The sequence below is a fragment of the Ceratosolen solmsi genome, unplaced genomic scaffold, assembly GCF_000503995.2.
Source record: "Ceratosolen solmsi marchali unplaced genomic scaffold, CerSol_1.0 scaffold3, whole genome shotgun sequence".
In the NCBI taxonomy this organism is placed as follows: domain Eukaryota; kingdom Metazoa; phylum Arthropoda; class Insecta; order Hymenoptera; family Agaonidae; genus Ceratosolen; species Ceratosolen solmsi.
The window spans coordinates 5,764,533-5,791,358 of NW_011948428.1; the positions used below are offsets into that span (position 1 = coordinate 5,764,533).

At 30.9% G+C, this 26,826-nt stretch overlaps 1 protein-coding gene across 1 annotated transcript in view; it reads left to right on the top strand.

Annotated features, from left to right (window-relative positions):
- The first annotated feature begins 687 nt into the window (after positions 1 to 687).
- LOC105363670 (uncharacterized) overlaps positions 688 to 26,826 on the top strand; it is a 145,879-nt gene continuing 119,740 nt past the window's right edge. The window contains exon 1 of the mRNA XM_011501420.1: positions 688 to 801. Within this exon, the coding sequence (XP_011499722.1) occupies positions 714 to 801 (88 nt within the window). The 5' untranslated portion in view covers positions 688 to 713. The remainder of the gene's footprint in view (positions 802 to 26,826) is intronic.

Sequence of the window (26,826 nt, forward strand, 5' to 3'; positions counted from 1 at the left end):
CCGAGAAACAAAATCGCATTATTACCGCCAACTGCTTAATAAATCGAGTGCTCAGTCGCGTGAAAGAGCGACTGTTTATGCCGAAATGGTCCGAGGGCGCATCCGCTCCCGGAAGTCGCGCGAGTACCGTGACCACGGACCCCCAGGCCCCCGGCCATATCCCGACCGAGCCTCGCCACCCGAGGGATCATCCTCAGGCGCTTGTCTCCCGGCGAGCGCTGGCCCCCCACCTCCTCAGTCTGCCACTCGGAAGAGGCGCTCTCGTGCAGCCGCGCCGTATAAAACCAGTGAAAGCGGCTGCCGGCCCTCCAGATTGCCGCAGCACAGTCTGTCAGCGACAGCAGCCACGACCAGACACGCACCTCCGCTGCACACCCCCACTTCGTCTTCATCTCCTCTTTTCGCCGCTCACGCACACACACACACACACACCCGCTACCCATCTCCCGACACCCATCAAGCACAGGCCTCACACACTAACACACGAGAATACCAACACACGCGCACGCGCGCACACGTATGCAAACACATACGCACACGCATATAAAAGTCATTCCCTCTCGCTTCGATCGTCTGCCTCTCTGTATTAAAAGTGGCGTGCCAGTTTTATCATACGCGTCGGTGTAAGGAGTGATCGTTTATTTGAAAAAAAAAAAAAAAAAAAAAAAAAAAAAAAAAAACCGCGACTCGATAATCTTACCCCGGCAGTGATCATGAAGACGATGCTCGTACAGTTGTTGGCTATTGCACTTGTTGCCGGTAGCCGAGTATCGGGTTATCCGCAGGAGCGACTCATTGCAGGTGAGTCTCCGCCGTGCATTTTGATTCTACCGAACAGTTAGTTTGTGAGTGTTGTGCATCCGTGACTACACTGTTATTGTGCATTTCGTGATTCGCGTTGACTGCTGCATTTTTTCCATTGTACCGACGACATCGTACTAACATCGTGCGATGTCAATGGGCACGAAACAATGTTTTTCTGTTCTTTTTTTCTTAATGCACATTTCCATAATTATCGTATCGATTGTTGACATCATATCGATCATCGAGACTATCTGGTCGACTACTTTTACTTAATTACTGATTTCTTTTAATTACTATTTTGAATGAATATGGCATCAATTGACAATCATTAGTCCCGGTATTTCCATTTTTTTCTTTTTTTTTTATTTATTTATTTTTTTATTTTTTTATTTTTTTTTTAATCCATTTACCAATACTTAAATTATCAAAAGCTTATCTGACAAAATTTTGTAAAAGTAATGTCCAATAAAATTGAATGTAATTTTATTTTACATATGCAAAAGAAAAAAAAATTAGCCATAACTAGAGATTCCTCACAAGTATATATCTTATTTCTCGAAAGATACGAATTCAAAATACCATAAAGCTAAATAAAAATTAGAATTTTTAATTAAATAGGCAAGCATTGTTAATGTAGTTAATCGCGGTATAATAATTTTTATTAAAAATAAAAGTAAAGCAATTAACAAGTGTTATATTAAGTAAATGTCTTTTCCAAATGCAAAAGATTTTTCTATTCTATCCAAGTGGACTTGGATGCCACTTAAATTTTTGGAAATATTAATATGTGTTAGTGGTAGCGTAGGATGAGCAAGCAGCATTCATGAAATATTTTTTAATTTTTTCAAGCTCGGTAGCGTCAAATTAACGATATCAAATATCTAGACAATTTCCTAAAATATGAAAAGAATTTTTGAGTGCAGCTTCTAGATTTCTCACATTTACATCGATGAAGCACATTACTTTACATTTATCTTCTGGAACAGACAATCGCTGCAAAATTGTCATGTCTAAAACAGCAACGCGTCTGACAAATTTTCAAAGAAATACTAAATACTGTGCTATTGTAAAAAGAGAGAGAGAGAGAGAGAGAAAAAAAGAAAAAAGAGAAAAAGAAAAAAAGAAAATTGAAAAGTTGCAGTCTAATAAAACAAATTAAAATATTACATTCAGTCTTATGTACAAAGTTCATGGTTGCATGTCTTACACAATACAAACATCTAGTTGCAAAGGCTGGTTGGTATCCTTGATCAAATGTAGAATAATAAGATAAAATAAGAAAAATGTCGGTGTGACGCCCTTTACATATTTCCATATCGATCTCTCAACTATTACGTGAACAATGGAGAGCTCTAGGCATCAATTTTCAATTATACTATCAATGTCGTACGCCTTTATGAGTAAAATCTCGTGAAATTAATCCTCCAGGATTAATAAGGTGCGAAAGCATTCTTCGCATACTGTAACATTGAAATATTTTGTCCGTTAAATTTATTGTGCATTTTTCGATTTCTTCAAAGCAGTAATATTAGGAAGGAATATTTAGGCTGATTTGGTGTAATAAAGTTTATTAACAAATTTTCATTAATTGTTTTCTATCAGTACCATATTTTTTAAAATATTTATACTCAATATTTAAGAAAAATAATAATAAAATTATTTTTAATATAAATTATTCATGAAAGTCTTGTATAAATATAAATGTTAAGCTGTAGATGGCTATAATATAATAAAATAACATTGTATTCAATTGTCAATTTTTTTTTTTAATAATTTTTTTGCCCCACCCGATATAATGCTCAAAATAAATAAGATATTCAAGATATTCTTTTTTACATCTTCAAGTATCCCATTTCATTACACCTATAAGTAATTATTCTGTAAATAAATGGCTTTAACGAACCTTTAATAAACAACTATATGTCGACTGATCGATACATAATCATGGGCAAATGCTTAGACATTTGTCGTTTGGTAATACCCGAATTAAAATAAGCCCATGTACAATAATACTTTTATGCACGTTCGATAAGAAAAAGGATGCACAGATACTACAGACACCGAAGCACCCCTTATCTTACCCCATATTGATTATGTAAACAAAAATCTTGTAGCAATTACAATACCATTATACAATTACAATACCTTCGTATGTAACCAATTTCTGGGTCAATTATATAAATCTCTATATCAATATTATACGCAACTTTCATTAATTTAAAAATCAAATGCTGGCACCTACATTAATATACCAATAAATAAGAAGCAATGAAAACATTAAGAAAATCGAGCCTGAGAAACTTGTAATTGACAAGCTGTCGAGGCAAATTCATCGCTTAAGAAAACTAGATCGATCCGCAGCCTGATAACAGCATTCGAGATTTAATTCTCCGGGACGATTACACGTGTGCGCTCGTTGTTTTGGCCAACGCATTCGTGCGGAAACACCTTTATTTATGCACTCGCGAAAGTAGTCCACTTTCATCGGCGGTGCAAATATTCATCTGAATACACATGAGAGAAGACATCTCCGCCGAGTTATGCTATAGTCTGGCCATAAAGCAACATCACTTTTCCTTATGACGCCCTTGCACGCGCTTTCCCACTTTACGTAAAATCGATTAATATCGATGGAATTTTGGTCCCGTAACGTTGGTATATTCACGGCATCGAGCTGAGCGTATTAGTGCTGATAGAGAAAGTTTACAGCATCTACGGATACTTTATTGGATTTTTAGATGAATGACAGTAGCCAAATTATGTGAATTAATGTAAAATGCCAATTAAATGATATTAAATTGGCAAGCTTAACGTTGACGTATACACGTACTCTATTATTAATTACTGCATAAACGTATTTTTATTTATAAGATGTGCGAGCGTATATGTGTTTACGTATAAGTTGGCCATAATTTCAATGAACACTAAAGCATTTGATGCTATTCAATTACATATTTAAAAAATAAAGTGCATCGATAAATTTTTGAATTGCTCGATAAAGTCGAAATAAATGTTGATAATGATGCTCGAAATCCAATTTTAGATCTATTAATGTAGTAACTGATATTTTAATATTCATATCCAAAGAAATTATATTTGTTAAATTGCCACGTTTAAAACATAATATTCTTTTTAATGATTTTCTTAATATGATTCGGAAATTTGTAACATATTTCCCTAACCACTTACGTCAAGTATATACTCTTAAGTATATAATCCAAACACTTTTCATGTTTGTCAAATGAAGTTATTAAACTTTTAGAAGCATTTTATTATTTCAAAATGGACGTTTGATGTTAAAAAATCAAGCCTAAGTGAATTTAAACGTAAAATTTGAAAGATTAAATATTAGTTATTTTATTTGAAAAGAAGAGATTATTAAATATATATATATATATATATATATATATATATATAACCGATGTAGTGTTAAATATGCTGTTGATTAATAAATAAATTCAATACGTATTTATAATTAAGCTTGAAAACATAAGATTATTTGTTTGGACGTTAAAGTTTTGAATTACAGGCCATTAATTAACACGTTGAGTTTCAATTATAAAACGTATTATCGTTAAATTGCCAGCTCTGCGCATATAAATTATTTGAAATATTAAATATTTTAATAATAGAGAATCGATTATAGTATAATATAGTATGATTTAAAGGGTCAACCGCTCATTACAGTCTCTCTATGGCTCCAATGGCTCCAATGGCTCCAATTGTTTACAATAATCGGTGTTTCATTGAAATAGAAAAAATGGAACAATGCACAGCTATTTGTGCCAATTTCTTATTAAGATAACGAGCAGATCCAATATATAATGGTCAGAGATCTAATTGGTCCAGCGAGAGGAGCAACGGTGATTATTTAAGGTTAATCTGATCTCATGAAAGGAAAAAGAGGAACGTTCCGTCGCAAATTGATAATCGTAGATGTCAACCGGAGGCGACATACGCGTTATTATTTCTCATCGTTACCAACACGTATGTAATTGGACTTATAATCAATTAGCCCTCATCTATGAGGTGACATTTGCTGTTATTTTCTAATAAGCTGATTAATTTATCGAGTTGAAGTTCTAAGCTACTAATTAGCTTAATGGCAGGGAACGTGATCATATTTGAATTGTGATAAACGGAATCGAGTGTCTAGTACTATCCACTATGCGAAAAGATTATTATTTACAATAAATTATTATTTACATAATAGTACGATAAGCATTTATATAAAACGATTAAGGATACGATTCTTAATAGATTCAAATAGATTTTTATGAAAAACGTTTTCAATTAAGGATAAAATTATCCAATAAAATGACAAAGGCAAATTCATCTACAATACACACGGAAAATCAACAAACTTATTAATTTCATTCAATAATTAGGATTTCATTTAATTAATAGAGATTAGAAATGTGTAAGAATATCATTTTTAGTAATAAAGACTCAACAATGATGAAAATTTTTTCTTATAAATTCATTTGCCAATACCATTAGTACCTATAATTATTTTTGAAATCTTTAAAACGTATATATATATCGCCAAACTAATTACAAGTGTTGGATATGTCATGTTTACTAATTAAAAAATAAAATAAGATAAAATAAACTAAAAGTGGTAAGAACTCGAAATCCTTCGCCGTCAATCGGCAACTCCAGTTTCACTTAAATCTAGCCAATAATACGACCAACTCCTAACTAACCTCAACATAGTGCGTTATTTCTCGCTCTTGACTTTTTTTTTTTTTTTTTTTTTTTTTTTTTTTTTTTTTTACATCAAGGAAAAAACCATGTAACATTCGGCTCCGACTAGCAATAATTCTTAAGGCCCTTTTATTAAGCTATCACACTACATACAACCATTAATCCGTTCTCGTTATACTCAATGGCCGATCTAGATATTTTGTACGAATTTCGTCGCGACAAGAATTTCCTTCTCTTTACAGACACACTCGTACATTCGCGGAAAATTGCACGCGAATTGGGATAATTGCATTGAAGTAGTTCGTCAATTGGCAAAAGGATGTATCGATAATTGGAACTTTAGCCTCGCTAAACGAGCGTGACAATTAATTGATCATTGACGGTAGTCTTATTTTTCTACAATGCTACGGAGAAAAAAGATGAAGAAAAAGAGAAAGAAAAAGACATTGTATACAATGCTACAGAGGGAGAATGGTATGTTTTTTTTCTTTGAGACTTTGCAATACGGGGGACGAAGATGTAACTTTTGTAAATTTTTATATAATGCAAGAATCTGTAATTATTATTTATATAAAACGTGAAAGGTGATCTTGTTAAGATGAACACTTATTTATTATTTAATAAGGCTTTCTTAATTACGTGCTATCTAGTTAAAATTCCCGCAAATAAAATCTGATAATATCGGTTAATTTATATTCAATAATAAATTAGCATCTTCTAATAAGATGCGTCATGAAACCGGATAATCATTACGAAGAAATTAATTTCTATATTAATTGCAAACAATTTATCATTGATTATGAGTTTAATTATATAAATGTATACATTTGAATAATAGTTATAACAATTACTACATACTTGAAAGTCCCTTGAATTAATGGTGAGAATAAAATTCTTGCAATTTTATTTTTTTTCATTACTATTTGCATAAAAGTATTTTATGCAAATGGATTAAAAACTAATATTTTGAGATATTTTATGAAACAATTTTCATTAAAAAAAATCATTATTATTGATTTCTCATACGAAATCCTATACAAATTATACTTTTATTTTATTCTAAAATTTATTCTTTTATCAAGAAGCAAAATCATCGTATTAACATATATTAACATTACTAATTCCATGTGAACATTGTGCTAATATTGTTTTATCTATCCAATAGTTTCTATTAGTTACCAAATTATGACATCTTCCTAATAAGTAATAGCGATTATTCATTCTAAATTGCATAATGAATTAAGGCAAAGAATTTAATTATATAAATAAAACGTTAATTGAACAATATATGTTGGCAGTCGTTAATTTAACAAAGTGTAAAAGTTCTACAGTTCTACAGATTCATTGAAAATTTCATTGATTTTGGTTTGGGAAATTTACATAATTATTTTATATAAATTCTTGAGTTACATATTATGAAATCTATAATTAAAAGTAGAAATTCAGTTTTTAAAATATAATTAGTTACACCTTTATATGGTTAAATATGTAGCAACTTACTTACGAGTACTATATCTTGTATACTTGTATCTTGTATAATAAATTTATTATAACCGATATATTATATACATTATATATACGATTATTATATATTAGTTAGTTATAATTGGCTTACCACAAGACTTTATAAATATTTTGTAGTCTAATAATTTTTAAAATAGTATCCACTTTGTACTCGTTAGAAAATAAAGACTATATAATCATTTATTTTGTATTGTAGTAATTGTACCATCGTATGACGTGTAATCATCTTGTAAATAATTCAACATTAAATTATGTACAGGTAGAAAATTATGGATATAGTATTTTTTCTTAATAGAAAATCGGTATATCACATCATAAGTACCTTATCACCGAGAGCGTCCAATTAATCTTTCCTAGCCGATAAATAAAAATTAGTACGAACCGCGTGTATACTTCAAAGGCAGAAAAACAAAATTTCATGACTTCTTATTAGGCTTTCATGTAATATGGTGGACTTCCAACTTTGCAACATCCGCACAATCTTTAAACGGTCAATTCCTTTAAGAACTCTATTACGCTTACATAATCGGCTTTTGATCGAATAAAATTTCAAAGCTCATAATTTCAATTCACGAGGTCTTTGTGCATCGGTGAAAAATGGCGTTCACGCGCCATTCCATTCATTTCGTTATACAGATCGCTAAAAAATTTAAGCGCATACACGTATTTCAGGACGTACAGATTACGGAAAGTCTCACGTGTATATTTACGCATTTTGCGTAGAAATTGCGAAAGATACATAGTGGCACGTGAGCTGCCTTATACCTTGCCATTGAGCTAATTAATTTGCGTTTGTCGATCGGCAACAATTAAGATAAATTTTCTAGTTTACTGAAAAATTTCGTAGTTGATGAGACTAAAAATTATGATGATAATGTAGACTAGATTTTATCATTTACCATAATAGTCATCATTTGTATTATGATATTAATTTTATTGTGATTATGGGACAAATGAATTACATTTACTGTATAAATGATAAAACTTTTAAAAAATTATTTAAATTGACTGTCTTGAAAATGTTAAATATATATAAGTAATTCAGCAGAAAACTGATTTCATATATATATATATATATATATATATATATATATATATATATATTTCGAATCGATTAAAAAAAAAACAATTTTCTTGACTATTTGTGATTTTTACGGCAACGGAAATCTTAGGTAATATAAATCAAATGTTGCGTATAATTCCTCAATGAAACGATGTACATAGTAATATTAAAAATTTCATTTCAATTGAATATAGATTTCTTAACCATTATGAAATTTAGATTTAGCTCATAATATGTATAAAAATAAGATTAAAATAGAAGATATTCATAGCCGCGATGTACTTACAATAAAGAAATACTGATTTCGCCGTATCACAATAATCATAATTTATCAGTTAAGAAATCGTGTAAGATACAAAGAAACTGATTTCTTTAGTGTGTGCTTCACAATTACTTTGCTACGTAAAGAAATTATACATATTTTGGATCGATGATCGTACTGCCTTCTTATCCGCTCATTAATTTTAATTTTCTAATGTATTATATACGTATATATATATACATATATTTAATATTTTTAGAAATGCTAGTACAAGCAATATTACTCATAGAGGCAATTGCTCCAGTGTAGTAATAGTTAAATCAATAAACATATTTTTTCTTGAAAAATAAATAGAACGTTTGAATTCTTTTCATTTAAATTATGTGACGTTACATAAGATTTATAAATCATAGCAATATGTCTTTTATTACAGATTGACAATTGAAAATGATAAAATACAAAATTGACTAACGGATTCATGATAATCTTGTTATTTAAGATATGTATTTTCCCTTCTATTTTCATGTTTTGGAATTTTAATTCCATCCAGAAATGTCGTAAGATAAATAGTATTTTCTATTCGGAAATAACATAATGTTTAAAGCAATAAACCAACCATTCGAGTAGCCGGGCTGATTTAAATTAATATTTAATTCTTAAATAAAGAATCGGCATTAGGTTTATATATTTAAGGTAATTATAAAGTCACAAACCTGTACAGACTTTCCTTTACTTTTATCGTTATAAAGGGGATGTAGACCAGATCATAAACTGATCGTTCCTACATAATAACGCCATCGTACCAATAATTTCATGTTTGTATTCATGAATGATACAGGCAGAGTTTTTTTTTTTTTTTTTACAAATTGCACGAGACAAGTAGAGCCGATATCGGCAAATATGCACTATTCAATTATCTTTGAATATAATATCGCATACAGGATTTTCATTTGTCGGTGGAATTATCTCCGGGGGCGCTCAAATCATTCGGAAATCATTCATATTATCAGCGCATTCGTAAAGTGAAAGCAACTCACTCGCAATTATAATCATCGCGCTCGCGTTTAGATCGATGAAAATCGGCAGCAAGCAAGATGGATAATAGTCGAGTGATGCAAATGTTCGCGAGGAAATTTTCATCATCGAGCCATTAACGAGGGAATATATAATACCTACAACGGCCTTTTGACAGCGCGTTAACCATCTAACCATCGAACCGGCCGTGTAATTAAATTTTAATTCAATTTACGACGGACGAGCAATCGCAATCCATCAGCGCGCATGCGTAACTTGTGCTGTTATGCAGCAGAAGCCGGTTAGACAGAAGTTGTCAATTAGTTGGTGCAATAATTGCTCGATGCAAGTATTCTTCGGGCCACCCTCGACATTGACATTCGTTTGTAAGTTCTTCCCGGTAATTGCAGGCGTTGGTGCAGTGCCGCTTCCTTGCACGCTTTGTTATTGGTATGAATAGTCCGGGGAAATGGATGCGATTACTCTTGTTGTTTTGCGCTCGATGAATGTGCCGTATTGGACAGAAATATATGTGATACGAATAGGTTGCTCGAATACACAATTCGGTTAAATAATTTTCAATTACATTCATATCAATATTAATTATATTAGTAGTCCATTTTATTTCAACTATTTTCATTGCAAATGGGGTATTATTGGCACACTTTTATTTACTATTTTGGCTTTTATTTTCTACTGAGTGAGCTGAATGAGAAATTTCGTTAAAATTGTAAGATTAATGTAACAAGATAGTCGTTATAATAATTATTCCTATAAATTGTACGAATCTTTGCTTGAAGTATTTTTCAAGATTCTTTCAACATAAGCTATATGTTTGTGGATAAGAATATATATTAATCAATTAAATATAATACTCCATTGAATGCAAATTTTTTTCAAAAGGCTCTTTCAGACTTCGACATTCTTAATTCACATAAATAGATACACTTTAAGCGAAGTTTTATCTAGCGAAAACACATTCATACGGTTTCCCTCATAGTTGATCTTATATTAACAAGAATTTTCTTAACATATAAAATCCATTTTTTAAAATTTGATTAGCTTTTTGAAAGACCAGTCTCCATCGAAAAACATCCTTATCTAGGAAAAAGGTTCGCATTGCTAAGTAACTCATTAAACACTGATCAACTTTCAGAGATAAACTAATTCTATACATTAAGAAAATTAAATTAAAAGCGTCATGTTTAATTTCCAATTATGTAATTATAATTTATACAAAGTAGTCCACCTATGAGCTATTACCATATTTCCGTATATGCATCGATATCAATCTGAAAATACACTTGCAGGACAAACTGTCGCATTAAGAATCGTTTTGGCGATAAACTGAAAATTCGCGCCTAAACGACTTTTTACATAACGCTCTTCGATAGAATTTTGACAGCATAATTTGCCACTAATGATTAACTCGTGTAAAAAAGAAAAGAAATGAAAAGAAAAAGACACTCGTAATTCAAGGCGAGAGATATCAGAAAGTACAGAATGGATAAGATATTGGAAGATATTTTTGACACTGATCGATTCAAATATTTCTACAAGTCCGTAAAATTCAGTTTGGTGAGAGTTTGTTCCTTAAAGTACGTTGAGTCGACGTCTTTATCGTACATGAATTTCGATTGCTGGAGTAGACGAATATCAAGGTATCCAATTGTTTAGCGTAATTTTATTTATACATATCTATAATAAGGATATATTTAGAAAATTATTATCAAATTTCGTTGGACAAATTAAGAAAGTAATTTCATGAAAAATATACGTAAAGTTTTTGAAATTTCGGAACTGCATGCAACGCTACAGTATTTGACAAAATCAACATGAAATTACAAATTAATATTTCCATCCACATTCCTTTTCACGGTTCATATAAAAATTGTTAATCAAGAAAAATAACTATGATGTAAAATATAAAATACAATTCTATTTATAATTTTGTTAAAATACTTGTAATATTTTATTTATTATAAGGCTGTTAGAGATAAAACATCGTGATATTTACAAATTAATAGAAGAATTGAAATTTAAAAATTATTTTAACCAAGGATTTTCATTTTATCTTATGAGTTTAATTATTCTTTAATACTATATTTATAAAGTTTATAGACGTATATATATATATATATATATATATATATATATATATGTATATATAATATTAATATTCTTTTAAACATAATTGTAATTTACAAATATATTTGATATTTAAATATTTAAATAATTAATCTTTCATATTTTAATATAAATCTTTTCTCAAAAATTTCTTATTGTTTTTTTTTTAATTATAATTTACATTTTTTATATGATCATATATTATAGAATATAATAATAAATTTTTAAACCCATAAGATAAATAAAAAGTAGTGAAAATTTGTGAAACACTTTTCTGAAATTTTTCCAACATTTTAAAAGCACAAGTTCATTAAAATATTCATACATACATAATCTTCGAATTGCAAATATTCTACATTTTTAATAAATATTATTAATACATATTTTTATTACTATTTTACATACTTGTAATATTTTAATTCTTCATTGTAACAACAATATAAACAATATATAGCGAACAAACAAAATTTTAGTACCAGAATTCAGAATTTATTGATTAAATATTTTATATCTTTTATACAGACAAGTGCAACAAAATGTGTGTGAAACTACATATATTAGAATTTAAGAAAATCTGTACGAATCTGCTTTTTGCACGATATTTGTTGAGTTGAAGCGTATTAATTTATATGTAAAGTTAATAGGTTTATTGAAAATTATTGTTCGTCGATCCTTTCTCTTCTCAAATAAAATCTCAAATAAAAAATATAAATTTTTAATAAATTATACGCAAAGTTATTCTTTTGCAATGATTTATGCTCAGTTGATGAATAAAACGAAAATTAAATAAAAACACTGCTTCAAAGTTATTTTAAATTGCAGCTTAAATAGCTATCATTTAATATAAAAAATTTAAATTACAAATAGTACATGAAATATATATTATTTTCCAAAATTCTTAATAGATAATATAAATGATAAAATTTATAAAAAAAAAAGAAAAAAAAAAAAAAAAAAAAAAAAAAATACTATATGTTCAAATGTATATGATAATTGGTTGGAAACTGAACAACATCCTTACGAAATCAACGTTCACATTATTACACATAAATTATTAAGACATATAGAATTAAAATTAAATAAATTATTATATAAAATTTTATTGGCAATCAATGTAAAAACACTTTATTAATAAACCCCGGCCATGTAGAATGTTTCATTTTAAAATTTAATCAATTTGATTATTTATATTACAGTTGAATTCTAATGGTATGCAGAAATATTTATAACAATAGTAACGGTATAATAACAATAGGCTTTCCAATGACATGATTAATTATATAACCATGCAGTTTGCATAATAATGTTGTTGTCGTTTCATACTTGAATTAACATTTAGTATGATACTTATATTGTGCGTAAATTAGCAAATGATAAAAGTTTTTTTTCACAGTTTGACTTCTAATAGGTCAAGTGGCGATGCTTAATATTCAAGATTATTGTTATAAAACGAATTAAAAAACATATTTGTCTTTTATGTCGCCCTATAGAAAAGTCGCCAATGAATAAAAATGTTTGCAATTATTCAATATGTCTTATACTCATATTGGATTTTCCAATTTAAGTTTAAAACACGATGGAGTGAAATTAGATTGCCGGAAAGGATAGAGCGAGCTTGTTGCGGTAGCGATCCTTGCGAACAATCGACCGACAAACTATCAGGGGTTAAAGGATAAACGTCGTGATGGGGTCGATAGTGGCAACGAGATCCGCTTGAATAAGTCGATCGTGACGCGGAGGATCGTTGCGAGAGAAGTACGGGATAGCCGAGTGATGGTGCCCTCGGCTTCCATTCGCCTGATTACGATTACCGAATTAGAGAGTACCTCGATGGGGGAGAGGAGTACGAGTACAAATATACGTACAAGTACAAGCACAAGTACCGTGCCTAGCGATGGTACCCGCCAAGGAAGATTACGTGACTGTTGCCCAAGCGTTGGAGCATGTCACACAATGTGAATACGGTACTTTCTTTGTGTCATGGCAATGACGAGAGCGATGTTTAGGCGCTAAATTTTTCTTCCAGCGACCCTTATAGAATGCACCGACAGAAGTGTACGCGTGCCATGGTGAAAGTGTACTGCACGAGCGAACGAGCGATTCGCGCCGTGGAGAATGGCGCGGTGACTTGCATTGAATGCGAGCTTGTGGGCATAACTACCGTGGGCTTGGATGAAATGAAAGAAATGCCATTGGAAAATCTTGGTATTAAGTCATCGCTTCCTTGTCGCGCTAATGATATTCATCCGCGACTAGTTATAAAGTCGGAGTTGGTTAATCCTAACGAATGCGTTTTAATTATTATGTCGCGATTATGAGTTTTTTCATTAAGTTGGACTATGCAAGTTTTTTTTCTTTTTTCCTTTTTTTTTCGTTTCGTTTTGATAATGTAGAAAGCTTAAGGATAAATGAATATTAATTATAAATATAGAAGGTAAAATAATGTTTCGAAGATGTGACTTTTTATCAATTGCCACTTACATGTGCGTTGATAGCAGTTATTGAAATATTGTATTTAGTATAATTCTTAATGATTATGGTGGAAGGTTATTTTCAACTTTTATCTTCAATTAACGATGATTTATAATCACTAATCATCTAATTCAATTAGTAATAGTTCTATTGATAATGGACTTTGTAACTAAAGTGTATTATTGTTACGTTAATGGTATTCCTTCATCGACATAAACCGCTTATCTCACTAAACTACGTCAAAATGTACATATAATATAAGAAAAAAAAAATAAATAAATTAAAAAAAAATCAAATTAGTGACTTAATTAACAAGAACATTAAAATTTCAACTATATTATCTCGAATTTACGATCGATATTGGAAAAGATAATTTTTTTAGATATTACTTTTAATCGACGTAAGTCAATTGTTTCGAAAAGAATATTACTTCTTTAATTTATATTCAGGTAAAATTCCATAGTTTTTTTCTTTTTTAACGTTTGAAAGTGTAATAAGTGTAATAAAAAAGATATATAAAGAGTAGAATTAATAAAAGGTAACTATTATATGTAATAGCATATTTATATGTAATATATATATATATAACTTTTATAGAAAATAATTACATATTTTATTTATGCTTTTAAATTATCAGTGACGTTTATTAATTTAAAATTGAATTTCAATAATGCAATTAATACAATTATAAAATATCGTATGATTGCGCTACTATTACTATGCAGCCCCCGTTGAAGGAAATTATATTTTATATAACAATTATATGGAATTTTTTCACGTTACAAAAATAATATTCTACAAGAAATAATGACTGTAACGATGCATTATCTAAATATGGTAGTCTACAAATTAAAAGCAAAAGCTTAATGACATATTATGCAAAAATAAGAATTCAAATTGCCAATTTAAATAATAGTTACGTTGAGAATTTTTTCCTATTTTTTCCACGTGCCATTTGTAAGTTCAACTTACTTCACCGAATCATAAATCTATCGTATATTATCGTTATAGTTACGACTGTTTATGTTACGGACCTCTTCTTTTTCAATTTTTTTTTTTTTTTTTTTTTTTTACATTTTTATAACTTTTATCTGCGTAAACTAAATCTAATTACGAGAATGTTAAGAATCATTGTAATTTATAAATATCGAAATTTAAACGATTTTCATCGTCATGAAAGGAGGTAATAGAAATTCAGAACCTTAGGTACTCAAGCATTATGTATTACGCACAAACCATTAAAGAAACAAACTGTTCAATGACTACCGCATTTTTTGTATTTCTAATACTTTGAAATTCATACAATATTATAGTTTAATCGTAAATCCATCATATCTCCATGTCAGAATGACCTCAAAATTTAAACATATCCAATATATCTAGATTTTGTAATAGCAAAACAAAGTATAATATTACTTAATTACAATAAAAAAATTACTTCACTTAATAATTAATAATAATATAATAATCATTGTTATTATATACTCCATTAGAATCAGAATACTAATAAATAATTTTTTTTAATCAAGTACGAGAAAAATATAATATCGATTTTTTATACGTTCACACGTGCATATAATTCAAGTTCAAATATTCTCATAATTGTCAAATAAAATATCAAAAAAAATTTTCTACATTTCCTAAGCTATGACATGAAAATAATTTCCATCCCCTAGAATGTATAAAATTCATTATTTGAATTGTCGATTTAACAACATTGTACTTTTCATCAAAGTCAGAAATTCATAGTAAACAATAAGTATACTTCTTCACACAAGTATTATTCGATCTTAAAAAAGATTTTCATTCTCAACAATAGTCTCCGTAGAAAATAAAAAGTAATCATTCATTCTTTGCTTATAAAAATTGAAGCTCGCAGGTATAATATATTCACTTGAGAACAAATAAATTTTATTCGAAGAAAATTTCTTAGCCCGAGAATCGTAAAAACGTCTCACTGTTACAATTTTATTGCATATGCCCGAAGACACCATAATATACTATAATCATCGATCACTTACGGAACGCTTACTGCATTTTGTTTCGCCTCCCTTCTTCCTCTCTGCCATTAAACGAAAAATCACGTATGACGCATACCGCTGAATCATAAATTCATCATAAAAATCATTTTAATAAACTCATATGAAAAGCATTTGAATGTCTCATGCTGATGGGCTAATTTCATATTTATAAAGTCCATGTGATGGGATGTTTGAAAAGTCATTACAAAATTACTATAAAGAAACGGAAGTATCTTTGCTCTCTATTCTTCGCGTTCACCCTCGTCTCTGCATGTCACATGTAAATATTAAGAATATAGATTTCTTTTTGCTTAAGTACTTAATGAATACGATGTATAATTTTTTGAGGTGTCAGTTTATATTTTTATACTTTTCTTTCATTAACTTTACACTAACGAGTAAAATATACATGCCTGTCAATATAAACAAATTATTGGAATAGATTATTCATAACTTGAAATATATTTATCTATATTTTCTGCAAACTGCTTCTTTTAATGATAATAATGATAACAAAAAATTTCATTATTATATTATGCAGTGCAAATAGATATTAATAGTAGAAAATTTAGAGAAATTAAAGACTTGTATTTTCAATCGTCAAATTCAGTAAAAAAATCAGTATCGATAGACTCTCGTTGTTTATGTTATTTTGCAGTATGTTATAAATGGCGATTGAATGAAACTAGTTGAAGTTATTATCATTGGATAAGAATTCCGAGATATTCCGATCGTTCTTTTCTACCTAGAAGTTACAAGAAGCTCAAGTCAACTTGACGTTAACAACCGGTGATTATTATACAAAAAAAAAAAAAAAAAAAAAAATATTTCCTTTGATTAAACTATAAAAATAAGTGATTCTTCAATACGATGTAGTTTATACAGTACTTGTCTGCCTTTCCTACATGTTACGTAGGCTACAAGTTTTTATCAATAAAAACGGCATAAGTCAGACTTCAGAATCTCCACAGGTGGCATCTTGCATATGGACCTGATCGAGCAGCGTCCATATATTATCTGACTTCTGCGATAGTTTTTGCGTAAAAATTTTATACCAACAGTATGAGTCTAAAGCTAACTAACAAGAGCCATGTTACTTGGCATTTTTCTATAAGTCAATAAATATAGTGTGAAATATAATTATTGTTTATTTGTTTTTTTTTTTTTTTTGTTTTTTTTTGTTTGTTTGTTTTTTTTTTTTTTTAATTATTATCTAATGTTTTAATTGGTTAATTAATGAGATGTTGAGAATTGTAATTATTTACTTGATTTTTTTTAGACGGAGACACGTGACATTTCAAAGTCCCCTTAAATCTAGACCATTAGCCTGAATGTTTTCATTGAAAATGTCAAGCGCCTTTCTCGTTTCGAGTACCGAGTGTCCCAATTCAAGCTGCTGCATAATGAAACTATATTTTCTGTAAAAACTGCAACATGTTAATTCTCAGCTTTCGACTCGACAATAAGACCAGTCACAGTTCCAATGCACGTAATTAACACTATTGCAATTTCGTGCAGGTGCGTAGGCAAATGTACCCTTCCATTTATCCTACCCTTTAGTGAAATTTCTTGCATTTCCCATATACATGTGCATATATGTATATACATAGGTGGCCGAGTTATTTCTTTTTCGACGACCGCCATCACCACTACATTCCAGCGCGTGCCCAATTATATTCGTTTGTCCGTGGGCACTTTTTCTTTATATATTTTCCGCCTTTGACGTGCATCGGACAATTTTCTACGCGTACGCCTTCTATCCTTTTTTTTTTTTGTTTCGTTTTTTTTTTTCTTTCGATTTTTTTTATACAAATGCACGCCGACTTCTAGTCCCCGTTGGATACGTGGCAATACATTTCCATCCTATTTATAACTAATTAGGATATTGTCAGCAACTATGAGTTCATTATAGATGAATAGGATCGCAAAAATAACACTTTAATAAACATGTATGTATGATTTAAACTATGTTAAAAAAAAAAAAAAAAAAAAAAACTACTATTACTAATGGCCCATAAATGAGATAGTATAACGTGAATTGGCGCTTAAATTTTTTGAAAACAGTGCACTTCATTATATACGATGAGCGTTACAATCTGAAATATTCTAGTATGAGCATTCGGTAAATTTATATTTACGTTACTTATACCGTCATAAATAATAAATAAACTATACAATTTTTTCAATACTTTATCTTATATGTAAGCTGGAAATGTTAATTAAAGTTTTGACAATTCAGTTATTAAAATATTGTAATTAAATTCTAATGGAGGTACCATAATTATAAAATAAAATGCAATAGATTTATTGATTCGTATATTAATCTAATTTCCCTAATGAATATCTCTCAACAATTAATTAGCCACGATGAAAGATGATTAAGATAAATTTGAATGCATTTTGTAAGGTGTATGTTTGTCTTCATGGTGTACAGAAATTAACAATTTTTCAAATAATTTAAGGGTAAATTTGTTTTAAAGCAAGCATTATGTTTTTTCCCATATGCCTACATTTCTTATCAATCATATAAATCAAATGCATGAAATATTATAATAATTAATTAAAAATGTTTACTAATGAAAATTAATGAATTGATCTGTACGGTTAATTATTATTTTAATATTCTTGAGGTTCATGATAGGATGCTCCTTCGCATAATCATTTAATATTTAATATAAATAATAGGGTCAATTCTAATTTACAACCAATAAATAATTATATAAAATACAAGGATACATTTTCGAATGGGAATTCGTCTTTAGGTCGGTTAAGATTTGTACAAATAGTTGCATAATTTTATGAAATATGTACATATTATTAGGCTTTTACCAAGAGGATTTTACTAAAATTAGCAAATTTCATACAAAAATTAGTTATTTTCTGGATAATGATTTTCGTGGTTTAAGAAAAAAAATAATATTAAAATAAATTTTGTAAGTAATTTAATTATATATTTCTAATACACATAACATTAATAATGAAATTAAATATTTAGCATTAAGAATTAATAATAATAATAATAATAATAATAATAATAATAATAATGCAAATAATGTACAGCTATATTTATAATTTATTTGTCGAAAGTCAATAAACTTCCTTTAACCAAAAAATATATAAGTGTGTTTATTTCAAAATGTAAGAATGCTTTTGATGTTATGACAGTGGTATTCTTACGATAATAATCAATTTGATTTAAGGAGAACAGTGACAATTATAAAGATAGTGAACTGTTGTATATTTCTACTAACACATTATTTTACGCTAATTAAACTGCATGGTATTTGAATATGGTGATCCATAATTATGCGGGCACTAATGGTATGTTCCCGTCTAGTTAATATTTCGACATTGCGTTTTATATAGACAGGTCTAATATAGTAAGAGTAAATTTAAAATTTTTATCTTAAGGATTAATATTTTTTTGGAATAAATTAGTTTTTGTATTTATTGTTTTACACGACATGGACATCATGCAAAAATTTTCTAAACTATATTGCAACTGTCATAAATTATAGTCGAGAAAAATGTTCTTTGCTTTTCTCCGCTGTGATTTGCTAAAAATCGAACTAGATATGGAATTCCAATATTTGTTATAAGTATAAAAAGCAAAATGCCTAAGCAATAAATGAATGTAATATTCATGCTTTTAAATTTTCCACTTATATTTAATGCCTAATTATCAGTGTCAATTGTAATTATAAGTGTTCATACGTGTAACTATAGCACGTATTAATTTAATCATTCGACGCGTCAACTCGGCCAAGTGTTTAAACATAAGATATTTAAATTTGTATTAAACTTCACGTCCATTCGTAATAATTTTATATGATAGCAATTATTTTCTACATATACAGTCATACCTCTTTGTTAAACTATTAGTACAATCCGTATGATTTTTTAGTTCACGCCGAGGTCGGGTAAAAGAGTATTTAATAAAACGTAAAGTGTGTCAATTCCATAATTTCAATTCAATAATTTAACAAATAATTGTATAGAATATTTTATTAATTTCTGGTCGTTACTTATCTAACAGTAATTATTAGAATTATATGGTTCTTATTTTTTTTTTTTTTTTTTTTTTTTTTTTTTTTTTTTTTTTTTTTTTTTTTTACGAAACAGCATGGATAGGCATATTTTCCCCTCATATTTACAATACTAAATGTTTATTTAACGATCACAATGAATTATTTAAATATCAATTATTATGCTGGATTTTATTAATGTACATTAAAAAATCATTTAGATGGTCTATTGATATTGAAATGCATAATTCCAACTATAAGATATATATATATATATATATATACATATATACACATGTATTATTATTTTTTTTTTCATTTCATTGTATATTAAAATATACATATTACGATATAGTTTGTCGATTGTATACGAATAAACAAAATGTAGTTGTTATTGGCCATACTGTAATAATGCAATTTTTTTCATTTTGTAAATACTTGTGTGCCAAGATAAGGTTCTTTAAATGATAAATATTCCAGGTTCAGCAAAAAGGCATAAAAATTTTATTTGAAAAATTAAATAAATCTATGTTTAGCAAAAGTCTTGTTAAATTCAAACAATGGCGCGCTTACAAAAGCTATTCAATAGGAATTTCAAAATCTAATTTAAAAGCACCGTTGATATCTTAACGCTATTAAGACATTGGAAGGTTACAAGCAACAGTACGATATTGTGGCAAACGTGCATTATTCATGGTCTCAAGGCCCCCTCAGCCATTACAAAAGCAATCCATCAGAATGTAGTGAATAGAAAAATGACGAGCTTAAAAGGATCCTGTAAATATTACAATTTGTAGTACATCATCATCCCTCGCTGCACCTTAATCGTTGGCATCAATAAGCGATCGCTACGCAACGCCGACGTTATATGGCCGACGGCCATTAGCGCGGCTCTTTGTCAGTGAGCGCGCATCCAAGATGTCGATAGATAGATAGATAGATAGATAGATAGAGAGAGAGAGAGAGAGAGAGAGAGAGAGAGAGAGAGAGAGCGAGTTGGTGAGTAGAGTGAGGATGAGGAGAGGGTGGCGGTGGCAGTCGCTGACAAAAGTCCGCCGCGAAATTGCCGAGCAAGTGCCTCATTACCTAGCAGCCGGCCTGCATTATTTCGTCTCGCGGAGCCTGGCTTTCTTCACCTCCGAATCACCGCGGAACGCTGCCACTCCTTCGCTGGCGGTGTCGACGGCGGCCGTGGCACGTGACTCTGGACGCACACGCTTTTGATCGATTTCAAAACACACTGAGCTACATGCGCCGCATGCTGAGCGAACTGTGCCAGCCCGTCGCTCTGTAAATCCAGAGATCCGTCCTCCTCCTTAAACGAGCGCCTTCGACGTTACCTACTAGTTTCATTAGTAGGTTGGCCTCTTGGCTTATCGTCGAGACGTTTTTTTTTGAAAGTCATCCATCCAACACTTTCCCTCGACATAAACGTCCAACAGTTTCGTTTATTTTCTCTCTCTCTTTTTTTCCATTTTTTTTTTCTTCTTCTTTATTTTTTCTTTTTTATCAACTATTGACATTAATGCCACTGGTTAGGATAGGAAAATTTGTTATCAATGCCGTTGTAGACATTAGCCTTTCTATAAGCACTTATTGTTCAAGGGTCGTGTTACGTGCTGATTTACATTTGAACGACAATTACCGAATGATTTATTCCTTCACTTTATCCGAGCACTTTAATACTATTATTTTTTAACGCACTTGACAAACGTATTCGAGAGACTAATAATCTCGAGTTGAACTTTGCTTCTACATAAGAACTAAATAATCTAATAATTAATACGAAAAATTTTCATTATTGTTATTATTCTAGACAATATTGGTACATGCTAATAAATTTTATTATTAACTTTTTCAGGTGAGCTCTATCGTTTTTCATATAATTCGACAACCGAATGGGTAAGCTCCTTATGGCATTTTTATTTATACGTTCATATTTTTTATATATTTTTTTCTTTTTAAAAAAATTTCAATTAACAAAAACTGAAGCGTTATATATATATATATATATATATATATGATAAAATAATATTACATTAAGTTATGTGCATTTAATTCCGTATCATCGATTGTTTTAATGTTCCATAATAATTGGAATTGTTAACGGCGTAGATTTATATTACACGCGAGCTTACGACATCGTATATTTTAGCAGGAAATTGGATTTTAATTTCAATTTTAAGTGTGACTATTGATCCTTTAACATTCACGAGTCCAACGAGTTTTCATTTTAATTAATTTAAATGAAAAACACGACTTTATAAGTTACAAAATTATGGCCTGCAAGACAGACTAAAAATAAATTTTAGTGACAATATGTTAAACGTAATCTTACAAGTATATATTTAATTACAGTTTTTCTGAATTTTTACGGCCATTTTAGCATTTTAGCATACGATATTGACGAAAATACTATTGACAAATGCGTTGCGCATCTACATGTATAAATACAGCAGAGAAGAGGAGGCTGGAAAAAGAAAGCACGGAGAAAATCAAACGGAGCAAACTCAATATTTGCTCATTGTATGTCAAATGATGTAAAAAGACATCGTCACATATTCAATCAACAAATCATTAATGCCATGATTTATTCAGAGCTCGTAAAAATTACACATAAAATGCCGATTTTCCACAGTAAACTACCAAGCAAAAAACAAAATGTTAACATTCCATGCACACTGCGTAACATCCTACTAAAATTCTCTGGCAATCAAGCCACAGTCCAAAGGAAAAAAAAGTCTGGCTGGCAAGTAGTTTGTTTCAAAACGAGTCGCCACTATGATTACCCTTCCACTCTAAAATCACGTGCGAACCTGAGCTCGCCGCCTCACGCATTACCTCCAAATTGCACTCGAAACTTCACCCTCCCATCGACTACCAACGAGCTCCTTTTCATTCTCCTTTTCAGCTTTAACGAATAGTTCGGACTTCGATCTGGATCTTTGGAGTCGAGTGATTGTGTTTGAGAACTGCCGAGTCCCCGCATTCTTTCCCAGCCCGAGGACCTTTAATTTCCAAAGCGCTGGCGGCTCGTTTCATCATGGCCCAGTTCTAAGAGTACTTCGAAGCTTGGCATTTCGACAATTTTCGTACCGCTCGTTTCACCGACGTACTTCCGTTTAACAATCCCTCGACTAAAACACATATTTAGAAACGTCTATGTGCAAACGCGACTAATTGAAATAGCTTGAAGACATTGTTACGGTAATTGCAGAAACTTACCTTGCGACTTAAACTTCTCGACTCTGTACTTTTCTAAAAATTCTGCCTTTTATTAACCGGAATTAATCGATTTATTATTCTTTCTATAAATCATGCGCGGATGAATGGAAGTAGGAAAATTAGGAGTGAAAAATTGACTCTTTAATGTGAAAAATTATACATATTAGTGACATCAAATGGATGAACAATAATATTTTTTCATTGACTTATAATTGACATGATTAATATACTAATGGAATTTCAACAATTATTTAAACCTTAGATAATAGTCATTAGACGCGTGCACACATGTTGTGTACAACAATGCATACACGTTGAAGTAAAATTATAAAAACTGCAATAAGAATCTGAAATAGTCAATCATGAATTTATGTTGACAATATGCTGACTACAATAGATTAATGCAGAATAAACCTCACTTAATAGAGATTTTATGCTCGTTAAGTTTGTAAGAAATAATAGTGATAACGATCAAATTGTCTCTTTCGAATTCCGTGATACATAAAATCTCATTGGTGTATTGTTAGAATTAACATTTTTTTTTTTTTTTTTTTTTTTTTTTTTAAAAAAATTTTTATATCACGTATTGTGGTGTACTGAATATACTATTGTAGAATATTAAAAATACTATTATTGCCCCCATAGAGAAAAAAAAAGCTCAAATAAATCGAACATTAGCATTTGCTAATCTCCTGCTTCTTCTTTTATAATAATTAAAACGTGTGACAATTTTAATGACAACATTTGTATTAACATTATGAATTTCGTTAGTAATCAACTATTGTCGCATTCTTATAAATATAGAAATTTTGAAAGCATATTTTAAAATAACAGTTTTACTACATTAAAATAAATTGAAATAATGCTACGAGATTGGAAATTGGACTTAATTAGAAATGCTTAGAAAATTATAACAACCATATAATGCCGTAATTATACGATTTGAAATATGATATTTTTATGATTATCATGACGCGTTGTTACAACTTTTTTCCAAGTAAAACTCTATGAATCGTATATTAAATGGCAAGAAACGTGAAATACGGATATAATGGTTTTAAATTAATATAAATGGATAGAAACAAGATCTCTCGTTCTATAATATTAAAGTTATTTAACATTTTAAATATCCTGAAGGTGCATAAAGTGTAACGCTCGTGTTGTTCAAAATGGTATATATGCACGGACACTGTAATATAATATCGGGAATTAAATTGAATTAAACCACTCGTCGCCAAACCTCTGAACTCATAATTTAATCAACGATAAAATTTGATACAAACATTCCTATGCAATAAAAACATCATTTACAAAGATAAGGATAAAGAAAGGATCCTCGTTAAGGAATGACTGTTAAATCTTTGTGATTTTTCAAAACTACAATAGTTGGAGCATATAATAATCGATAGTACAATTATCCGTTACAAAAGCAAAAATCACCGGGTAAAGAAAACTTAACGATCGCTTCATTTCGCAATGGAAATCAAAACGGCTGTGCTAAACAAAACACACCCTTTATTTATCAGTGCTAAGTAATATATTTGCGAGCGTATGCAGTTTGCATTATCGTAAGATGAGAAAAGAAGGGAAAAAAGGACGCAGACGGCCGATAAATAATTTCAACATGGAAAAACTTTTCCTTCCACAGCCGCGCACACCACTACACAGCGCAATTAGCCGCGGCTCATAAACAATGAGTGTCGCGTGTACGTGCATACCCGCGTACGTATTCGTGCACGTGCGGAGCTCACGTGAACATGTTTACGTGCGAAAGGCGAAATGATGGTGGTGTTTGTGGGAGGGGACACGGGGGAGAAATGAAACGTAGCTCGGCTTTATATCGCGTGCAAGAAATAATTTTTGCTATATAATACGCGGAGAGAGTATAGTTTCACCGTTCGAACTATTTGTTGAACTTTGGGTTAACCATCATTTACCCTCCAATGATCGATGGCGCCTTTTATCCGCGGGACATTGATCCGCATATGTGTAATAAGCATTGTTTAAAAAAAAAAAAAAAAAAAAATTATAATGTCATTTGCTTGCCAATTGCATAATACGAGCGCATCATTCACTTGTTGATTTTCTAAAGAAATTCCTTGGTCTTTAACGTATTGGCAAAGCAGGGTTTATCAATAAATTTCATTAAATTCTCGGGTTATCTTCTGTTATTAGGTAAGTTTGCCGATACGTTATGTTAAACTTTTTTTTTTGCAAGCGAGCTCATTTTTCTAATTTACCAAGAATTTTTTTCATTGTTTTATAGAGCTTCTATTATCGATAAAACACATTTCAATATAATTTATTTCTCTCATATTGTATTCTTCTTTCAAGATCTTCTCTCAAGCATACACTCACTCGTGATAAATCTTTCTTTATAATTATAAACCTCTTTCTCACTTATCCTCCCACACATTATTGCATTTTTAATGTAAATTTCAAATACGTCGCAATTAAAAAATCCTCCTTTATAATGACATGAAAATCGTTTCGCGCGAATAGTATCGCAACAGTAACGATTACTTTAACTTTTATAGCGATACGTTCCATTATTTAGGCTAAATATTTTAATTTAACAATTTCTTATAAATTCATACAGTCGCACATTTTGCGACGCATTAAACAAACACATATTTGTAACATATCTACATATTATGCATGACTTATTAATATAAATCTGACAATTGTTAAAGTTTACATTAATTGTCAAGACCAATGTTTCATGCGAAGCCCCAATTACTAAAAATACCGTAACTTAGTTTACTTTTCGTAAGCGGTGACGGTAATTCATCGTTTCATTCATAAGGCCCACTATTGCCATCAAATCAATCCCTGCTAATTATATAATACAGCCGCACCAATAAAATAAAATAATGAGAAGAGCAAACCGTCCACCTCGGTCGCTTTATCATATCTGTCGAGAATTAGTGAAAAAGCGATGGATTCGATTGGCCTGTCATCAATTTTGTTTTAATCGCAGGTCGATTGCACCGACACTCGGCTTGTCGGCTCCGATCTCCCAATATTCCCCCCCCCCCCCAACCCCATCCACCAGCCCCCACACCCCACCCCCTCACTCTCCACCGCCCTTCTACAGAAGAGCGGCGTTCCATTTAATGACAATGCATTCCCGAGCGCGTTAGAGTGCGTTCGAGGGCGCGTAGAGGGGGCGATCGGGTGGGTGGGTGGGAGGGGGTTATGCATCGGCCGACATTCGCGGCAGCACGTGAACTTGCTGCTGAAAAAGAGAAGGCGCGAGAGCGAGACGCGCGCGAGATCGGGAGCGGGACTCACGTGCGCGCGAGCGTGGACGACGTCGCCCTCGGTGTCGCGCACGTGACGGCCTCACGTGTAGGTAAAACGCGCGAATAGCCGGGGCGCATGCGCTCACGAGACCCCGCGGCAGCGAGCCCGCGAGAGCCTATTTAGAGATCACGTGTGTCCGGCACATCGTCGGCGCTCGCGTCCGCGTACTTGAAAGTGAAGGTAACCGAGCGGCTGGACCTTCTTAGTGATTGGGCGTCCATGTCGTTTGCTCTCCGGCACTGCGTTGCGCCTCCATATTTACATTGTGTGGCCGTG